Source organism: Vicugna pacos, chromosome 5, assembly GCF_048564905.1.
Source record: "Vicugna pacos chromosome 5, VicPac4, whole genome shotgun sequence".
In the NCBI taxonomy this organism is placed as follows: Eukaryota; Metazoa; Chordata; class Mammalia; order Artiodactyla; family Camelidae; genus Vicugna; species Vicugna pacos.
The window spans coordinates 72865404-72884365 of record NC_132991.1 but is presented as its reverse complement, the minus strand read 5'-3'; the positions used below and the strand labels follow the sequence as shown (position 1 = coordinate 72884365).

The 18962-nt window shown below is 38.1% G+C and overlaps 1 protein-coding gene across 12 annotated transcripts in view; it reads right to left on the bottom strand.

Moving 5' to 3' along the window:
• ANKRD44 (ankyrin repeat domain 44) overlaps positions 1–18962 on the bottom strand; it is a 290253-nt gene that overhangs the window by 132211 nt on the left and 139080 nt on the right. For all 12 annotated transcript variants that reach the window (XM_072961553.1, XM_072961554.1, XM_072961555.1 and 9 more), the window contains one exon: positions 7254–7332. In XM_072961553.1, coding sequence (XP_072817654.1) covers positions 7254–7332 — 79 coding nt within the window. The remainder of the gene's footprint in view (positions 1–7253; positions 7333–18962) is intronic.

The following is an 18962-nucleotide window of genomic DNA, read 5'->3' as shown; positions in this document are numbered from 1 at the left end:
ACTTTCATTGGTAAAAGTGAGCTAGGAATTTAACGGAAGGCACCAGCTAAAATAAAATAACAAATCATAGCATTTACACCATTTTTCTCTTTAACTGAAGAATAAATACCATCAACAGTATGAATTACAAAATCAACTATACTTCAATAAAAATAACAATAAAAATAAAATATAAGATAAAATAACAGAAAGCTTGCTGATATAAAGGTATCAATCACAGAACACAAGAATGTAATCATCCCTAAAACAAAGAGAGAGAGTAATCTCCTCTCCACCCCTTTGATTTCACTGGTTCGTGACGGGACCAGGCAGAAGTGTTTTTCAAAAGGTCTTCAGGACCCCAGGTTATTGTAATAAGCTGTCTAGATTGACAGCTACTGAAATGTTGTGGCTTAGTTTATCAAGCTTAAAATTATTTGATTCCTAATTCTCCTACTCCATCCAGGCAGCTTACCTGAAAAGGTTCAAGCCCCTTATATCAGTAAGAACCAAGCAAATCAGTCTGAGGGTAATAAGAATCCAAGGCAGCAGGCATCTCCTTCCCCAATAGTAGGAAGCCCTGGGCTAAATGCTCTGAAGCAAAATGAGGCCTGGGAGGGCAGTGGGACTCACAGTCAGAAGACCCAGATTTGAGTTCTGATTACAGCACCTACTGGCCCAGCAACCACTACTGTGTAAAATGAGGCCAATGACACAATCATGACACTTCTCAACCCGCCTCATGAGGTGGTTGGGAGAATCAAAGGAATTTGAAGGCGGTTTGTAAATTGCAAAGCACCCGAAAAATACCAGCAGGTCTTATTTCCCAATCCTCCTTGATGTGTCATTTACTTCTAAATCTGTGACTCAGGCTTTCAAGGAAGTGAGAGGCATAGTCTTTGCCCGGCAAAGGAAGGGGAAGTCAAATAGATGGATTTAAGAACACAAAGAACCATCACCCAGAGATTGCACACACAGGTATCTTTTGAGATTAAAAGACACTCAAGTGCTAGGAAATGCCGGAGAGGAGGAAATCCAGATGTAATTAAGAGCAGGAAAAAAAAGGATTTTAAAACAAAGTTTTTACTACCAAAAACAAAGCTTTTCTCTGCTAATCTCAGTTTCGACAGAGCTCCAATGACTGTTACACTGCCTGCCTTTCTGCTCTTACTCTTCTTTTTCTCATGCTTTCCTCTCTCCACAATCACCAGAGCTGGTCCCAAAGGCAGACTCCCCAGCTGTCGTACAGAGGCAAGGTCAGCACACCCAGTGCAGGCAGGACCTCAGAAGTCTGTGCCTACCCAAAGATGGGAGGGAGAGCTCTAGAATCTTAGGGACTGCTTTACTGTCTTTCCAACCATTTTATCACCATATTTTGAATCTAAGCATCTCATCCTCATAGCTTCCTCACCAGCCAAATCACCAGGATACCAATGAGGGCAGAGGACATGGGTGTAGTGCATGCCCACCTGTGTCCACCTGCTTTTGCCACTGCGAGTCTGAATTTTACCTTCAACCCCCCTCTTTTTCTTCTCCCCACCCCACTCCCTGCTCCCCACCTCCCCTTTTCCCTCCCCCACCTCCTCCCTCCTCCCTCTCCCTCCTTCACACAATCTATTTCTGTCTTTGTGTGTGTGCATTAGAATGCTCTACCTAAAAGAAATAACTATGGGTGAAATTTAAGACGAATCTTTAAGGCTGATTTATGAAAGCTTGGTCATAAAATACTAGAAACAACTTTGGCATTAGACAAAGGTGAGTGGGTTAAATAAATTACTGTACAGCCATGTGATGTAGATGTGATGCTTTATAAGAATGCTAAATAATGTGGGAAGATGCCCAAAATATGGTTATGTGAAAAAAAAGAGCAAGTACTAAAACATTACCTATGGAATGAGCCCATTTTTGTAAAAACATTGAACATTCTAGAAGGATATACCACAAGAGCCCTGAGATCACTTCCTGGCAGATGGTAAACACAATTTAATCATTTGCTAACTATTATTGCAGAAGAGTCAGGGAAGTAAGGGATATAGACTGGGGGTCTCTGCCATTGGCACAGTTCCACGCCCAGGGCCGACCTTAGTTAATAGCTGCCAAGTGAAGGATGCTTTCTGGTTAAAAGAGAGATCCAGCAATGTCTCGTCAACTGAACTGGCTTGAACTAGAACTATGAATATTTGTCTACCACCATGAACAGCAACAGACTTATTTTACTTCATGTTTTGATCATATGAATAACACAAGAATGTAATCTTCTTTTAAAAATAGATTGTTACAGATTTCAGTAAAGTCCCTTTGAGAATCATCCCCAATGCTGGACTCTCTCCACTCCCTAAAGAAAACTACTGCTCCGAGTTTGGTACGTGAGGTTTCTTTTACATCTTCAAGTGCAAATATATGCACGCATGGAAAAATCAGAAAACTAAGCTGAGTGGCCAATACAACATTCTCTTTGTATATTTAAAATATTACACAATAATTTTTTAAAATCTATAGCACTGTTTCACAGTATGCTTTTATGTATATTGTGTCATATGCTAATAACACTCTGAATGTCCTTGATTCACTCAATAATACATTTTTTTCAGATCTATCAATGTTGATACTTAAGAGAATGAGTCCATTCTCTTTAACTGCCACATGTATTCCAACATATAAACACACCACATTTTTTAGACATTCTCTCTATTGTTGGGCATTTCAATTGTTTCCAGTATTTCACTAGTCAAACCATGGTGCTATGAACATTCGTAAAATGACTCCTTATGCAAATGTGCAAGTATTTGTCCAGGATAGATAATTAGAAATGGACTTTCTCTGTCATTGGTCATGCACATTTTTGGTTTTAATAGATGGTCCGAACACTCCAAAGTGAACCAATTTACACCTTCACAGTGTATGATTGCTTAATTCCTCCACATTCTCAGCAACACTTGATATCTTCAGTAATTTAAAATATTGCAAATCTGATTGGAAGAAAATGGTATCGTGTTTTTGTGTTTTCCTGTTTAAAAGTAAGCTTGGGCATCTTCTAATAGATTTGTTTACTGGCCACTTGTAATTCATTCTCTGAAAACCACTTATTCATATTCTTTGCCTATTTTCCCTAGTTTTCTATTATCACTTTTTTCTCATATTTTATATTTATACATTTTTGTTGTATTGTTATTACTATGATTGTTTATGTACTCCCAAAACTTTCAGTTTTATGCAGATCCAAATGTGGCTTTTAATATTAAAATTCTTTCAAGAAGAAAAATGACCCTGAGTTTGCTGGGCAGCATAAAGCAACACATGTCCCATGAATAACAAACAACACCAGCACTGTTTTTGTGCAGCTTCCGAGTCACTTGAGGAATTGACATATAATTAGAAATCTAGGAAGTGGCTTCTTTCAGTCACTGCTGAAGCCCTCCACCCCTCCACTAATCCTCCTACGCCAGGTTGAACAGGCAGCTGCCAGGGAAACCTCCTCTGCCCCAACAACAAAACTATTATGACAAAAGCAGAGTTATCTAAATGCGGACTGAGCAGTATTTCATCAGTGTCAACTCGTGCCACTGGCTTCCTCATCCTCTTCCTAAGAACGCATCCTTCCCAGAGTCTTGTTTACATGTCAGAGGGAGCCATCAGTTGGTTTTGAGTTGAATATTTATAACTGATTTTTCTAAAGGAAGCTTCATGTTATTTACCTGTCTGTCAGGCACCATTGTGCACTGAAGGACACAGAGTCTGCATGTCTAATAACTTAAAGGCAAATGTTTTTTACCCAAGGACATTTTAAAGCTCTTATAATTTTTTTTTTATGAAAGCACAAGGGTGTACTGACTCTTCAGAAACAAAGACCCAGCTAGAAGTGATCAGGCATAAACTCTAATTACAAATTAAGTATATTTTTTATCTGATCGCTATAACCACTTGATTTTACTGTCACAGGTATCACGAGCAATGCGAACTCTGAGCCTCTTTTCCAGAGGCAGTATTTCTGATCTCTGAGCCCCGCCATCTAGGAAGAAGTAGAACAAAGAAAAAAGATTAACTCAGTGATCGAGAATCTTACAGACCAGAGAGAACAACTGATTCTTAAGGCTAGCTTAGCCAACACTTGGCTTTCAATTATAGAAATGAACAAGTATGAAAGAAAGACCATATGAAATATGATTATATGATAGTGAGATCAGCTTGCTATTGATTTTTTTTTAACAGACCAAATCTTCTTACAGCCCAGGAGCACTGTTCTTTGAAGCAATGATCTTGGGAGAGTACATAATGATTCCATGTATGTGACAATTGCTTTTGAAGCCACTTTCTACACCCACCAGCAAAGGGCCCGTTACTTTGCAATCGCACCACACTGGGGGCCAAAATCAGCATTGCCTCATTTAATCACACCTCCTGCACCACACCAAATAAAAAAAAAAAATCAACTCCAACCTCAAAGGATGGATATTTGTTATGCATGAGAGAATTCAAAAGAATGACCTGCCACCTGCTCTGGAGGCAATCTGCATTGGGAATGACGATTACATTCTGAAAAATCACAGAACATAGTTTTACAGGAATACCACTTGTTCGGTGGCCTCCGTTCTAACCAGTGTATTATTTTTAATTAGTAGTTACAACTCACAAACACTCCTGTGTTAGAGGGTAGATACTTATGGTTTTCTTCCTTCGGCCCAGAACTCTCTAACCCTTGTGTGTCCCAGGAGTTGCCCTGCAGGGTACTGTTCCTGTGGCCGTCTTCCTGGGCGCTCTGCTTCCTCCGTCTCAACCTAGTCTCTTAACTCTTAGCCACCAATTGGTTCCCACTGACCTCACTCATACATCTCTGGGCAAATGATTGAGCAAGCTCCGGAGCTTCTCTCTGCCTTAATCCTGACTTGGCCAGTTCCAAAACAGAAGCTGGAGGCAGGTGGGGGAAATAAAGCCAGAACGTGGACTGGCAGTAATAAGAAGAGGAAATCTGCAAGGCCTGAATTCCTCCCTGTCTGCTCACAGGCATTCAGAGTTCCATCTGCCTAGCTAATAGGAGATAATGTCTGTAGGAATTTAGTGGGCTTGGGTTACACTATGCTCTGTAAGCTAATACAACAATGGAGAACACAGCTGTAATGGGCAATTCTGGCAAAATCAAATTATTGGTCCAACATGGGAATCATTAGCACCTCATTCGTTATTAAACTGGAAAACAGTTTGGTTGGATTCCCAAAAGGGTCAGCTGCCAGATGCAAGCTCAGAGATGAAATCACTGCTCTTGCAGTGATATTTCTTTAGGAATATAATATACAAATTGAATAAAGGACCTTTTAGGAAAATTAAAACCATGTGAATCCCAAGAGTTTGCCTAAGCTTTCACAGTTGAGTAGACTGTCTAAAGAACTTTCCCAATGCTCTCTCATACCCTAAGTCTTCCTAATTTGATGAGGGAAAGGGGAACAATCCCATAGCCTGTGCCACCCAAAATTACACTAGAGACATTAACAACTCAGTGATTCTTCCTAGATTCTAGCTTCCTAGGCTAAGAGAACAGGTGTACAGATCACGATATATGGAAAAGTTTCTCCTGGCTCTACTGAATGAACCCCATTTAGAAGAGGCTGGTGGACCCCATGTCCACGTGAAGGTGATGTGAAGCCAAGTTTCTCAATCACTATCCCTCAGATGCCTAAATAAATAGATGGTCAATTTCATGCTGCAGAATTAAAACCTTCATTTTCAGATGTAGAAAAATATACAAAAAATTTAAAAACCAAAGCTGGAGGTCTAAGATAAAGTTTTGAATATTCATGAACCAAATAGTCCTCTGAGCTGTCTCTTAATACATTTAAGTAGCGCTGGCTGGGACCGCTAGCTGTCACACCCCAAACTCTTTATTTTTCACCCCCACTGACTCTGCCTACAATTTTCCATAGGCCAAATTTCTGCTGCTGAGGCAACCAGCCAGGTGTGAGCTGGCTCTTAGCCATAGACTGTGCCAGCACCAAACAATACATGTTTGTTTGGAACACAGGACTGAAACATCTTTAGAATTATCAGAAGGAAGGCCTGTTCTCAAGAGCACAAGGAATACCGCACAAAATCTAACCTGAGCTCCACGAGACTGTCAGGAACACTGCTAAGGCCCAGAATACTTGTTTCCTGGGAAAACCCACCTCAGGAACATGAACACAACAAAAATAAGGCAATGTGAATTTTCTTTGCATATCACAGCACGATTCTTGTTTCTTTTCACAATGTTCTCCACATCTGCTTGAACACCATGTCAGTTCCTCCCTCTGCAGAGCTGACTCTGGAATTCTACCATTTCCCTTTACTACTGCAAACACAGGCAAAACCTTATGATAGGCCTTTGCATAGACTGTGGGCAGAGTCATTTCCTCCAGATTTGAATCTGCCCCAAACCAAAAGAAGGAGGAAGAAGGCCAGCCGGTCTGCATACAGTCCACAGTGAGATACCTGCACGTGCTCAGATTCATCCCGGGGATTAGTCTAGCAAATATTCAAGGGAGAAAGCACATACATACTGGTTTTGGAAACCTGTTTGGTGAGAAGTACCAAGCACACAGGTTTCCAAAAATCAAAGCACTGGAATTTTAAAATCTGATGAAATATTTAAAATAAATAGAAAAACAAGGAAAATACATCACAAAAACCAGTACACCCACAAACTACATTTAACATGTTGGCCATATTTGCTTCCAATTTTTAAAAAATAAAACATTTTACAGAGTTGAAGACATCTCCCCTCTCACTCGATCTGCCTCTTCAAAGAGAACCACACTATCCAGAAATTGATGTGTTTCCTTTCCTTTCATATTTTTATGCTTTGATTACATCATTGTAAGACATGTATCTGTAAACAAAACAGTACTGTTTTGCAGTGCAATCTAAATACATGTAAATATACATACACATTTATGTGTATTCATGTAGATTTGAAGGAACCAGTTTTCTTTTTTGTTCTTTTTTTTAACAATGAAAAAAAAATTAAAAGATATCCAGATGAACTGAATTCTTCTATAATACTGGGCCTGATTAGACAGTCAGGAATCAGACTTTCAAAGCAATATAAAAGTTTTACTGGAGAAGTCATTTCTCAATAAGAAGAATGTCTTGCATTGTCTTTCGTCTACTGATAAAATCGCTGATCAAATAAACACCCATGAGCACAATAAAGAAGTTCCGTTTGGGTTCATTGTAGTATCCAACCCAGTAAATCTGTCATTTAAATTGTGATCTGCAGTTGATTTTTAAGTACAGCTGGTATTTACCTGACAGAATCAGGAGTTCAATGATCTCTGCATCTCCCAGAAACGCGGCCACGTGAAGCGGGGTTCGTTTCTCAGAGTCCTGAAACAATGGCAAAGATAAACAAGTCAGTGGCAGTCAGAGGTGCCTTTTGTAAATACAGTAAGATGTGTCCTTTACATGAGGTTAACGCTTGTGGGAGAGTGTGAAGGCCAAACACCTTCTCAGCTGAGATCTGGTTACACATGTCTCTCAGCATTTCCCACAGTCCCATGTACAAAAGACCTCATTTTCCGTGTCTGTGTGTTCTATTTGCCTCCCTGCTCATTTTATTGAAGGCTAGTTCAGGCCAAGGATGGACCATCATGCACTGGATGATAAAATTCAACTTATTTAAAAAACTTCAGTATGGTTGAAAAAAAAATACAAAGCTTTTTATCTACTTCACCACATAGTTCAAAGCTTTCAATGATTTTTTTTTCTAAGGGAACATAGTGGACATTAAGGACATTAAGCATAAGTATAGTCATTCCCCCCTTTCTGTCCACATTAATTGTTGCCCAGACCACTGTCCATTCTTGTAATACTTACTGAATGCCTACCATGTGCCAGGAACCAGATTATGCGGACAAGGGGGTGCCTATGACAAGGCCCAATCCCTGCCTTTGTGAAACTTACAATCAAGGCAGGGGTGGCAGACAATAGTCATGTAAACCAATGACACACGAGAGCCTTTCCAATGGTGATTAAGGCTATAACAAAATTAAAACAGGATAATGAGATCAAGTGACTGGGGAGATGGGAGTAGATTCCTTAGAGTGGTCAAGGAAGGCCTTTCTGAGGATATTGACATTGAAGCCGAGAGCTGAGGTAGTTACTACTAACTCTGTTTTATAGATGAGAAAATTGTGGCTCCAAGAAATTAAGAAATGTCCTCAAGACCCCATAGGTATATAGCAGAGTCAAGATTAGACCTTCGCCTGTGGACTCCTGTGTAAGTCCTTGGCAAAGCATTTAACATATTGTGCAGAGAGGCAAAATGATAACGGGCAGGGAAAAAAATATTGCTTCCCCATCTGCAAATTGGAGATAATCATATCTCGCTAGAGAACTGATAAGAACATTCAAGATAATGTAAGTAAATAAGTTCTAGGCAGGCATGAGGCTTGGCCCAAGCACAGCAAGTGCTCCATGCATAGGCAGTGCTGTCCCAGCATAGATAGTTGTGTGATGTTGTAAGGGGGAAGGACCCTATGGGGTTTTCTTGGGACAGATGCTCCCCGCAACCCAACCATGTGCTCTGTCTGCCTTTTATTTGTAGAAAAGCGTTAGCCTCCTAGGCCTTCCCTGAGTTCCAAAGAACAAATTTAATCAAGGAAGTGAGAAAATGCAGAAACAAAGGAAAACACTCAAGCAAGACAAAATAAAAACTGTTCAGCCATTAAACAAAGTCAAGGACCTTCAGTTCCTCTTCAAGGCCAACAGTTAAAATCCTGAGCCATATTCTTGAGTTCTTTTGCAGATACTGAAACCCCCACCAGGTGGAAGAAGCTGCCTACATGCTGACCACAAGCATGTGGGCCCCAGACCAGAAGGTGATGATGCTGATGCCTAATTACCTCATCACCAACCAGTCAGAAGAATGTCCAAGCTGATCATGTACCCCCACAACCCTATCCCTCACCTTGTCTTTAAAAACCTTTCACTGAAAGCCATCAGGGAGTTCAGGCCTTTTGAGCATTAGCCGCCCATACTCCTTGCTTGGCCTTGCAATAAACAGTGCACTTTCCTTCACTACAATTCAGCATCAGTAAATTGGCTTTGCTGCGCACCGATAAGCAAACCCAAGTCTGGTTTGGTAACATCTCCCTCCAAGACTGAGTGCTCCCACAGGGTAAAGAACAGGCCTTACTCCCCTTTCTCCCCACAGTAGCAGCATACTAGGTGCTCAGCATACATTGGCCAAACTGAACTAGTCTATGTGCATGGCGTCTTCCACAAACCTCCATCAATTGTTCCATAACAATGGTAGCCAAAGCCTAGATGCTGTCTTTGAGGAGTCTCCTGAAACTAGCATGCATTTTTAGTTCTGAGATTTGTAAATTCACTATTGATTTTAATCATTGTTCCTTTTCTCACCTGGTTAGACAATCTACCTAATAGCCCTTGTAGCCCAAGGATATTATTTTGTTTTCTGACAGTTCAGGCTCTCTGCTCTTAGCCTCTTTAAGACTATTGCTTTTAGGCATTTCATGACTCACTAATACCCAAAACAGATGGCAGGCAGGGAACATGACAAGAACTGATCTTCAAGCCAATCTATTTGTTGGAAGAGATGATAAATAGGTTTTATGAAGGGATGAACTAACTTTTCAGTGGATAAAAAGAGGGGTTTGAATTAGCTGGAGATTTAGGTTGTCCACGCATGCTGCAGGCAATCACTACAGATAAGAGGAAATAGGATAATCATGTTACTATTCCATTATTAAATTATAATAACTTGGAAAGTTCAGTAAGATATACAACCATGGTTAACCCTCCTATTGCTATGTCACCCTTTCTATGAAAATAAAGATTCAACATTTGAAAACATGTCTGCTTATTTGAGAATCAAGTGTACTAATTTATGCAATGAAGTATACAAATAGCTGAGACCAGACTTTCACAAATGTCTTCTTTTCTGTTTCTTCTACTGATGTTTTTATAAGTACTTTCCTTTTTAGCTTCATGTTCCCTTTGAATCACCACTTTATCAATTGAAAATTTTCTTTTGGTTCTTGGGATAAAAGTTATATAATTATATGTTCTTTCATGAATTGAACTGGTTCCAGGGTTTGGGTCAACAAATTAAACCTTACCTAAGTAATTTAAGCAAGGACTAACCCAACCCAAATTATGATTTGAATTTGACCTGAAGCAAAGTCAACGCTCTGTGTGAGAACTTGGCCTCAAATAAAAAGCCATACCAATATCCAAATCTGGTTGGCCTGTCATTATATAACTGGCTGAGTCTGTGGCCCCTTTTTATGACATGACTTGTTCAAATTGAAGTTTTTATAACATAAATAGGTGTGTTATGTGAGATCACATTGTAAAAATTCTTTGATTGGAAATCCCAGTGTTGTGCTCACTTCAGCAGCACATATACTAAAATTGGAAATCCTAGTGTTTCTTTTAATATGCATTTAAAGGTTTCCTGTAGCTTCCTGAACATCTATGCCAATCAATACTCTCCTTCAGTGACAAGCCATAGACAGATAACTGCAGAGAAAATCTATATTTAGAGCTGTAGTCCTTTGGTTCACTGAAGCAGCAGAATCATAAGAACAATTTCATGTGCTATTAAGGCCTTGCCCAAAGTAACAATGCATTCCTCCTATTGACCAAGGGTTGCCGACACCTGCTCTCTAGCAAGGAACCTGAGTACAGGATAATGAGTCGAGGGGTGAATAACAGAGCCACATTTATCACCATACTCAGAGAGGTAAAATTATCCAGGAAGTTGCAGTTCATCTTCTGCCTAAGTTAAGACCGCTCTACTCACTATAAGCTAAATAAATGGAGTAGGAGATGCAATGATAGAAGAGGTGGGGAAAGGCTCTGGGGAAAAGAGAATACTAGTAATACTATGAGTAAAAATAGGTACTAAGCTCAAAACTGTACCAAAGGGGAAAGGGCAGTGGAGGGATAAATTTGGAGTTTGGGATTAACAGATACACATTACTATATATAAAATAGATAAACAATAAGGACCTACTGTATATCATGGGAAACTATATTCAATTCAATTCAATTCAATTCAAAAAATCTAAAAGAGATATATATATATGTATGTATCTATATAACTGAATCACTCTGCTGCATACTTGAAACAAATATTATAAATAAATTACACTTCAATGAAACAAAAATGAAAACAAAAAATAAAAAAAACAACCAAATAAAAATAGGTCCTAGGCCAATGATACCCCTAGAGCATCTAAAAGAAGAAACAAAATCTAGCTGGTAATTACAGAGTGTTTTTAATTTTTTTTTCAAAATGCATTTTCATCTCTTCTATTATTTGAATCTTATAACATCCGTGTCAGGGAGACACACCTTTCAGAACAGTGTTATAAGTCTTGTTATTTAAAAGACAGGGAATCAGAGCCCTTGGATATGTTGTATGACTTACCCGATATAGCAAACAGATGTCAAAGAATTAGGTGTCCTGGCTCCCAACCTGAAACTTTTTTCTTTATAAAAATGGAAACAAGAACATGATCTTAGAAGTTGCCTTGATAGTCTAAAGAACCTTTCCATTTATAATCCCTAAGAAATTCTGGGGAAAATGTGACAGACAGTAAACACCCACTTAAATGAGCTTACAATAAATTAAATAGTCTGGGGCCAGAAATAAGAGTAAACTGAGAACCAAAGCTGTAAGCACATGACCTTATGCTGTAGAGAGAATCCACACACCAGGGGCTTGGGACTGCACACTTGCTCAGGGATGGGAGATGAGGAGGAGAACTAGAACTAGAAGACCTGGGAAGAGGGCTTGAAGAAAGATTCTTGAAGCACAATGGTGGGTTCAAGAAAAAGCTAAACACTCCACAGGGAGATAGCACAGCGAAGCCTTGTCCTAGATTCTTGGTGGGGAAATAAAAGTGTCTGCACTGAGCATCTGTACCCCCAGAGTCTGCCCTCATGTTGTTTGGGTTTTTTGTTTTAATTGTAGTATAGTCAGTTTACAATGTTGTGTCAATTTCTGGTGTACAGCATAATGTTCCAGCTATACATATATATACATATATTCATTTTCATATTCTTTTTTATTATAGGTTACTATAAGATATTGAATATAGTTCCCTGTGCTATACAGAAGCAACTTGCTGTTTATCTATTTTATATACAATAGTTAGCATCTGCAAATCTCAAATTCCCAATTTATCCCTTGGTTTTAAATTCACAATGCCTGTATAGTCTAGAAGCTTTCAAGCTGGGAAATAAGCATAAAAATTGGTTCTAGGCCAAGGATACCCCTACAACGCCAAGAAGAAGAAACAAAATCTATCTGGAGAAATGTGCCCTCAATCCAAGCAGCCCAGGAATTCCCACATATTAAACCTCCACTAAAGATGAGCTCACAAGCCTAAACCACAGACCCATGTGGAAACAATTAATTCCCCATAAGCCAGAGTCAGCAGGCATAACAACCAGCAAGAATTTGAGATAAGAGAAGAATCAAGCAGAGATACAAATAATGTATAAAATCATTTAAACACAAAGGAATAATGTATAAAATCATTTAAACACAAACGACAAAGCCCAAGGGAGAAAACAAGACAGTATTTTTTTTTAATGAATAAAATTTGAGGGAAGAGGTATGAAGGAAGAGTTACAGGAAGCAGTACAAACAAATGATGCTAGAAATCATCTAAGACTTTGGTCTAAGAGAGATGAAAACAGAAGAGTAAAAACAAAATAGGGGAAGGATAAAATAAGTACAGGACTTTGGGATATGTTTTACAACCATTTATTCAGCCATATTTTCTAGGCATAGACATTTATCAAAAAGGAATTATCTCCCAGACATTGTGGTACATGTTGGGAATACAAAATTTAAAACTTCCAGTCCTTACCCTAAAGACCCTTCCAGTCCAGTTACCAGTTTACAAATTTAGGACATCAAAATAGAAACAAAAATAGGGATGTGGTAATTAGTGATATTTGTGATGTTAAATGATTTGTGGAATATATATATGTTCATGTATAACTGAAAAATTGTGCTCCACACTGGAATTTGACACAACATTGTAAAATGATTATAAATCAATAAAAAATGTTAAAAAAAAAAAAGAGCAGTAACAAAAATGAAAAAAAAATGATTTGTGAAAATTACCAAATGCAACAAGACAAATGTAGTAAACATCGCCCCAAAATGTGTCTAATTCTGGCCTACCCTGGGCAGGAGATCTAAACTGACAAGAAAAAAAATTCTCTTCTGAATTGGGAAAAAATACATCTTGCTTTCTCCGTAGAGGCCCTATTGGCTCCAGCTTATCTGGGAACTTCGGAATACCTGGGCTAGACTCCTAGGTTAGTCACAGAGTCCGGCCTATATCTTATAGACAGACTTAGGAATAGTTTCTGGATCAAAATTAGAATACAAGACCAGGCCAGGACCAGAGCAGCCTTCAGGCCCAGTGGCCGAGGTACATGTTTTGCAACATTTGCATTCCTTTCCATCTGTCGCCCACGTGGACCCTCCGTGACAACCAACAGCTGATGAATGGTCGTAGGTCTTTACAACACCCAGGAATACAAGAGAAGAAAACAGTTCATAAGTGAGCACAGTAAGATCAACACACATTACAAATAACTCATTAATGTAGTTTTTAAAAGGATTGTTCAAGTACCACAAAAAGCCAGACCTTTTTCCATTACCCTGTAGCTCCAACCCCAAATAGCCACTGGCAAACAGATTCGGACCCATAAAAAAAAAAATTCAAGTTTCTTCAGAAGGAAGGAAGGTAAACCCTCCCTTTCTATGAATAGCCAAAGGCACACACAGCCAGCTGGCGTCTGAGCTAAATTTGCAGTATGTCATAGAGAGATCAGGCAGAGGAAGTTTCTGTCGTCTGTTTACAAAGAAGCAGATGAAAGAAAATAGGGAACTTGAAGTATGTACACATAAAGTGAGCTTGACATGGGCAGAGAGTCCGTTCAGGCAGCTAAAAATACTGTGTAGACAGGCTGACTGAGGGGGCAACCCAAGCCTCTCTTTTGAAGAGTAAGAATTGTTGATTATATACTTTGGAAATTCTCAGCTAGAAGTGTATGATCTAATTTTCATCATAAGTATCTGTCATACACTGAAACAAACATCTCTCCCTACACAGAAATAGCTTACATACCAAGACGGGCAGATGGTGTAATATTAAAAGAACAAGCCCTACAAAGCTTTCCTAACATGAAATACAAAGGTTCAGTTCCAGTCATCAACTCAAACTCCCACTAATATCAAAGAAGCAGGGAAATAACTGACAACTTAGGCCCAACCAGCTTCATATGATGTTGAACAGAGACCACCAGGAGCAAGCAAGATGTCTAAAGAAATTCCGAACACAAAATATGTACCTTGGAAACACTTCAAATCATGTGAGGAAAAGAGCCAAAGACACGCTAAAGATTTAAATCAAACAAGACGCAAAATGGGAAAGATGTTCGGTCTGAAAGTGGGGAATTAAAAGCAATTTGTAAAGAAGAAAGCAAAAGAGAGAAACAAAGATCATGCTTCTTTTTTAACATTTTCGTGTTTACTTTCAAGTTTTAACATCTCACAAATATAGAGAAATATAGAAAATACCAGATCTACATGTTCCCACAAGCAAAATCAAACATGTTAACATTTTTCTCTACCTGCTTCAGACTTGTTTTTAAAAAACGGCTTTAGGGGTAAAATGTTATGCGTATTGTGACTTATAAATGGTTCAGAAAATAGCTGTGTGTGTGTGTGTGTGTGTGTGACAGAGAGAGAGTGTGTGTTTTCAATCTTTACTACTACAAATGGTGTTGCAGTGTACATCTGGTACATGTCTCTCTGGGCATATGTATGAGAATTTCTCTAGAGCAGATACCAAGAAACAGAAGGGTTGGATCTTAGGGCGTATTCATATTTAACTCTATTAGGTGTTGCCAAGTAGCTTTAAAAATAGCTTGACCAATTTATGCTCCCACCAGCCACATGTTAATTCCTTTTCCCGACATCCAATATTTGCTGTTATCATCCTTATTACTCTTTGCCAACATGATGTATTTAACATGGCATTTCATTGTGGCTTTGATTTGTATTTCACTACATACAAGTGAGGTTAAGATTCTTTTCTTATATTTACTAAAAATTCTGGCTTATTCAACTGCAAACTGCCTGTACTTATTCTTTATCCATTTCAAAATTCAGTTATTGGTCTTTTCTTATGCTGTATGGAGGGTTTTTGTTTAATATTGCTTAATTCAACTGCAATGAAAACTCAGGTTATGCCTTCACCTAGACACAGCATGGACAGATCAACATCTACCCCAACTCACTATAAAAGATAAATTCAGATTTATAATCACTATTCGTCTTCCATGCACGTGTGATCCCACGGAGCCGGATTTTCCTTGGCTGGAATTTTCTATGTTTCAAAAGGGACAGCAAATCTCTGCCCCTATACACCCACACCATGGAACAACTTCATTCAACCATCACTCTGTTGGTATTTTAACCCATCCATCTGAATGTAACATAGATGTATGAGAAATACTAGTACATTTTGCTATATCTAAAAATGTTCAAATTGTACATTCAAACCTCAAAAGTATTCCTAATTCTTAAAACTAAACAAGAATCACTCAAAAGACTTCAAAATGAAGATAATAAGAGTAATGAGAACGTCAAAGACATTTTGATTATATTTGCCTTAGGTGACTAAAGACTGGATATTTTAATTGTTTTAATTTATTAAGTAAAAAATGTATCAGATTTTTACATTTTCTAATTTGTTCCTTAAAACACACTGTGAGGTAAATTTTTTTATTGAAGTATAGTTGATTTACAATGTTTCAGGTGTATAGCAAAGTGATTCAGTTTTTTATATATATATATACACACACACATATATGTACTCTTTTTCAGGTTCTTTCCCATTGTAATTTATTATAAGGTATTAAATAGTTCCCTGTTCTGTACAGTAGGTGCTTGTTGTTTATCAATTTTATATATAGTACTGTGTGTCTGTTAATCCCAAATTCCAAATTTATCCCTCCTCCTGACTTTCCTCTTTGGTAACCATAAGTTTGTTTTCTATGTGTGTGAGTCTATTTCTGTTTTGTAAATAAGTTCATTTGCACCATTATTTTAGATTTCACATATAAGTGATATCATATGATATTTGTCTTTCTCTAACTTACTTCATTTAATACGATAATCTCCAGGTCCATCCCTGTTGCTGCAAATGGCATTGTTTCATCCTTTTTATGGCTGAGTAGTATTCCTGTGTGTGTGTGTGTGTGTATACCATATCCTCTTTATCCATTCATCTGTCAACAGACACTTAGGCTGATTCCATATCTTGGCTATTGTATTTATTGCTATGTGCTGCTATGAACACTGGGGTGCATGTATCCTTTTGAATTAGAGTTTTCTCCAGATACATGCCCAGGAGTGGGATTGCTGGATCATACGGTAACCCTATTTTTAATTTTTAAGGAGCCCCCATACTGTTCTCTATAGTGGCCGCACTGTGAGATAAATTTGATCATCCCCATTTTACAGTTGAGGAGCCTGAGACTTCGTGGTGATAAGTAACTTAACCCGAGTCACACAGCTAGTTAGTGGCAGAATCTGGATTCAGATCTGATTCCACTATTCATGCTCTTGCTGACTCTCTGAATAGTTATAAGCCTTAAACAAAGTGAAAGTCATTGCTCATTATAATTAGTACTCCTGTCCTAATAATCTAGACCCAAGGACAAAATTCTCCCAAGTACTAAGTACTAGCAGGCAAGAAGAATAAAGTTGGAAATTTGCTTAAACATTCTCTATTATTGTCCATATAGCTTGCTTCTAACTTTTTGGCCATTAAAACAATGTTTTGGTAAAAAAAAAAAAAGAGTAAAGTTGGAGAATAAACACTACCTGATTTTGAAACTTACCATAAAGCTCCAGTAATCAAAACAATTCAGTATTGGTGCAAAGCAATATACAGACAATACATATGATTTCCAAAGAAGGTACAAAGGATATTCACTGATAAAAGGACAGCTTTGTCAACAAATGGCACTGAAACAATTAGATATCATAAAGCAAAGAACAAAAACAAAAAGCAAAAAACTTTGATCCATACCTTGTATCCTAGACAAAATTAAATCCAGACAGAACATAGAACAAAATATAAAATTTAAAATTCCAAAGGAAACATAGGAGAAATCCCTTGTGACTTTAGGTTACACAAAGATTTCTTAGATATGCCAAAGCATGACTCATAAAAGAACAAATTGATAAACTGTATTTCATCAAAAATAATAACTTCTGCTCTTCAAAACGCAGTTGAGAGAATAAAAAGACATGCCATAGAGTGAAAGAAAATATCTTAAAGTATACATTAGATAAAGGACTTCTATCTAGAATATACTAAAAAAAAAGAACCCAAAACTCACTAATATGAAAACAAACAATCCAATCAAAAAGTAGGCAAAAGATGTGAACAGATATTTCACCAAATAAGATATACAGAAGGCAAACAAGCACATGAAATAATGCTCAATAACACTGATCATTAGAGAAATGTAAATCAAAATCACATCACATACTTATTAAAATGGCTAAAATTAAAAGGACTGATGATATCAAGTGTTGGTGAGGATGCAGAGAAACTGAAACATTCATACACCACTGGTGGGAATGCAAAATGGTACAACCACGTCACAAAACAGCTTGGCAATTTCTTAAAAAGTTAGATACAGACCTGTATGATCCAGATATTCTACTCTCCGGTATCTACTAAGAGAAAGGAAAGCATACGTGCACACAAAGACCTGTACGTGAATACTCAGAACAGCTTTAGTAGCCCAAATGGAAACAATCCATATTTCATATTCAGATGAATGGATGAACAAACTGTGGTATTTCCACATAATGGAACACTACTTGGCAATTAAAAGGAAAGAACTATTACTATATATTACAACTTGGATGAATTAAAAGAATTATGTTGTGTGATGGGAGACAGGCAAAGAGTATGTACTGTATGAATACATTTACATATGCATAAAATTCTAGGAAAGGCAAACTAATATACAGTGAAGAAAACAGATCAGTGGTTGCCTGAGGAGGCTGGAGGCGAAGATTGGAAGGCGTGAGAGCAAGGGATTACCTTGCACAAGGCACAAGGCACAAGGCAGCTTTTGGGGGTGATGGAGATATTCATTATCTTGATTGCAGTGATGGGTTTCGTGGGTTTAAACATGTCAAAACTTTGCAAATTTTTGTTTATTGTATGTCTGGTTTACTGTATGTCAATTATATCTCAATAAAGCTGCTTTAAAAATATACAAGCAGGCAAATATAACATATTCTCTCTTACGTAACACAGAGAAGGGCATATATAAGAGTTTAAAAAAAGATACATACCTAGGCGACAATTCATTTAAGAGGGAAAAAGAAATGGCGAGGTCATGGAAGGAAATGAGGCAACTCATGTTATTTCTTGTTCACGTACAGACATAAAAGTGAAGCTCTGGCAAAAGCCTGGGTGTTGGATTAAAGTCTACATGCTTTAAAAATAGGCACAAGCAAGATTTCTCTTCAAAATCCCTTAGGACATTTACATCTCCTAAAGGAAACCTTTGACTAATATGTAGTGGGTAAGGATGTAGAAAATAAATCTAGAAAATTAAGTACAAGTATGACAGTGAATGGTTTATGCCTAACCTACGGGTACACTGCAGCATGTCAGCAGTAGATCACCAGAGGACACCTGGGATCTTATCACAGTGCCCAGAAATTCCCAAGGGACAGAAGTCCTTTTAGAGCAGACTTTGCCTGGAGAAGTTAATGGGACACCAACTATTTGCTCTGTTGCCCTGATTTCATTTGGCCAGAAATATTTCTTGAGAGTCATTGGAAACAGAACATGGAAAGTGTTCTGGTCCTCTAGTCCGACAGGGGGGTTTGTTGACAGCAATATACATCCACCCACTGCAAA